The 2,965-nt window shown below is 29.1% G+C and overlaps 1 protein-coding gene across 1 annotated transcript in view; it reads left to right on the top strand.

Moving 5' to 3' along the window:
- Positions 1-1,590, top strand: part of LOC108572099 (ubiquitin carboxyl-terminal hydrolase 10) — a 4,137-nt gene extending 2,547 nt beyond the window's left edge. Inside the window, exons 5-10 of the mRNA XM_017934294.1 lie at positions 1-158; positions 251-500; positions 576-662; positions 741-905; positions 979-1,207; positions 1,304-1,590. Of these exons, the coding sequence (XP_017789783.1) occupies positions 1-158; positions 251-500; positions 576-662; positions 741-905; positions 979-1,207; positions 1,304-1,590 (1,176 nt within the window). The remainder of the gene's footprint in view (positions 159-250; positions 501-575; positions 663-740; positions 906-978; positions 1,208-1,303) is intronic.
- Positions 1,591-2,965: the final 1,375 nt, after the last annotated feature.

Genomic DNA, 2,965 nt, shown 5'->3' with positions numbered 1-2,965 from the left:
TTATTACCCAGAGGATTAACAAATCGTAGTAATTATTGTTATATTAATAGTATATTGCAAGCTTTACTTGCTTGTCCACCTTTTTACAATCTATTAATGGCCCTACCACATTCTAAAAATCCCAGTAAAATGTCTTCCACTCCACTCATTGATAATATGTAAGTAAAGTCAAAATTTCTATTATAATTGTGACATATTGTAACATATTCTCCTTGTATTTCGAATAAATATACACTTATTTTTCATGTAGGATCAAATTTGTACACGAATTTACACCTTTGTCCGATGGTGCACGACTAGCTAGAAAAGATAGAGCAAACAAACGAGGGGAAGATACAGTAGTAGATATACAAAGTGGAGTGGCCTTTGAACCTTCTTATGTATATACAATGTTAAAAAATACTTCAGCTGCCGGTGTTTTTTCTGTAGAAGGGCGGCAAGAAGATGCAGAAGAATTCCTCTCGTGCCTTCTCAACGGTATCAATGATGAAATGCTTGAAGTATGATCGTAATAACATTCGTTTTTATGTCAATCTTAATGACACCAATCTAAATCACATCGTTATTTATTTCAGCTTATTAAATTAATAAATAATGACCAAAATGTAACGAGTAATATTGAAAATAATGTAAATTATAATAGTGGAGAAGAAGAATGGAAGGTAAATACAACGTGCTGTTAAGTCATATAATATTTAATTTGAGGAAAAAAATATTAACATTAATGTTCGTATTATAAGGTTATGGGTCCAAAGAATAAAGGATCTATTACACGGTGCACCGAATTTGGAAGAACACCATTATCTGATATATTTCGAGGACAATTAAGGTCTAGAGTATCACGAGCAGGAGAACAACCAACAGATAACGTCCAACCATTCTTTACATTACAACTTGACATAGAAGTACTAATTTTTTAAGGGAACCACCGTGATATGACAGCAAAGTAGTAACATTAATAAAACGTTTTATTTTCAGAAAGCAGAATCCGTGAAAGGTGCGCTTGAAATTCTTGTCGGCAAAGACCAGTTGGAAGGAATGACGTGTAGTAAAACGAAACAGCAAATAGAAGCTTGGAAGCAAGTTACACTAGAAGAATTACCTGTAATTCTTATATTACATCTAAAATGGTTTGACTACAAACTTGACGCTTGCTCAAAGATCGTAAAAAGTGTAGAATTTCCGGTTGATTTAAAATTAGATAGCAGTGAGTAGAAATTTCGACTGTATTATTATCGATAACATTTTAAGTGTCTTACTTCTAGAAGTAAAAATATCAAAACGTTCAACTTATTTGTTACAGAATTCCTGTCGCCAAATGCTGTAAAGAAACTAAATCCAAAACAAAAACATTATAAATTGTTTGCAGTTACTTATCATGATGGGAAAGAGGCAACAAAGGGTCATTATGTCACAGATGCTTTCCATGTTGGATACGGTGGTTGGGTCAGGTATGATGATAGTTCGTTAAAAGGTGTTTCTGAAAGTAATGTATTAAAACCCACTCCTCCCAGAGTTCCATATTTATTATATTACCGAAGATGCGACACTATCGGAAATAATCAGTCGAATAGCGCTAAAGCACGTTAAAATGAAAAGTATTAATTAAGCATTATAGATGAAACTATATTCTGAGTCTAAAAAGGTAATTTGAGAGGATAGCTTTTACAATTTTGTGGTTCTTGTTGATATTTGTATCTAAATACAGAGAATGTTGATTAACCAATATCATAAAAACAAAAAAAATAGAAATGTATTTCCTTTTAACATGCTGCACTTCCATCGAATATTTGTACTAAGATTGTTGTTACGAGTTTTATGCATAGTTTTCTTGGTACGCGAAATAAAAAATAGTTAAAGTTGAAGTTAAATAAGAGTTTTGATTTTAGCATTCATAGTTCTGTTGAAGTTAATAAATGCTTACACGTTACATTTTATCGAAATATTAAATGTCGAGATCTCTTGTACATATCTTTCTTATTCTGATTACGAGTATACAACGTATGAGAAAATGGTATATATATGATAATCTTGTAGAAAAAGAAACACAAATAGGGAAAAGTTTTTCTACTTTAATGACAAAATTTCTATGAAATGCAAATTTTATATATATCTAAAAAGAAGATACGTCTTATGCCTTAAGTTATTTTTGTATATAACCTTCCTACGCCCTTATACATATGTATTCCGACTTACCAATAATTTCTTTATTTTACTATCTACTAATCTAATAACTATATTTCATTGTAAAAAAATAATTGAAAACCTAGTCGAAATATATATTTCGTGATTTCCTTAATATTTGCATTGTATATGTAAAATAAATATTTAAAAGAAAACTGAAAATATAGCTTTCAAACTAAGGAAATAATTGGTAAGATGGAATACTAACATTACTAGTGAGGAAGATTGTATATACATAAAATTTGTGTACAAAACTACCTTGTATGTGTCAAACTTGTGTCTTTAATTACAATTCTTTAAAAAGAAAAAAAAAGAAAAACATATTCATCTATTCTTATTTTATACATGTAACACATGTAAAGCTATGTTTTTTATTTTTTGTTACAAATTTAATGGATGCACTAATTTAAAGAATGTAGACTTTGATTTAGAAGTGATTTATCGTATTGTTTTCTTCATTATTAACAACATGCTTAAATTATTTTAAGATACTTATTACCGAAATGGATTAAAAGTATGCAACTAATGTTTACTAAATTGGTTTATTATATGGATGGAATGTTAAACTATTTTGTTTTGCTCTGGGTCAATGCAAATCTGATTTTGTAACTTTCCTGTTTTTTTTTTTGTTTGTTTGTTTTTTTATTACATCTTTTTTAATTGCTTGTACTTTAAATTGATTAATATCTGTATATGAGTATGATAATTTGATGAAGCAGCAAAGTTATAGAATCCCATTGCAAAACATTTTATTTACATTGTATTTGCCAGATAATGTAGA

The sequence above is a fragment of the Habropoda laboriosa genome, unplaced genomic scaffold (genome assembly GCF_001263275.1).
Source record: "Habropoda laboriosa isolate 0110345459 unplaced genomic scaffold, ASM126327v1 scaffold34, whole genome shotgun sequence".
In the NCBI taxonomy this organism is placed as follows: Eukaryota; Metazoa; Arthropoda; class Insecta; order Hymenoptera; family Apidae; genus Habropoda; species Habropoda laboriosa.
Note: the sequence above shows the minus strand (reverse complement) of the source record. Positions and strands in the feature narration are given on the sequence as shown.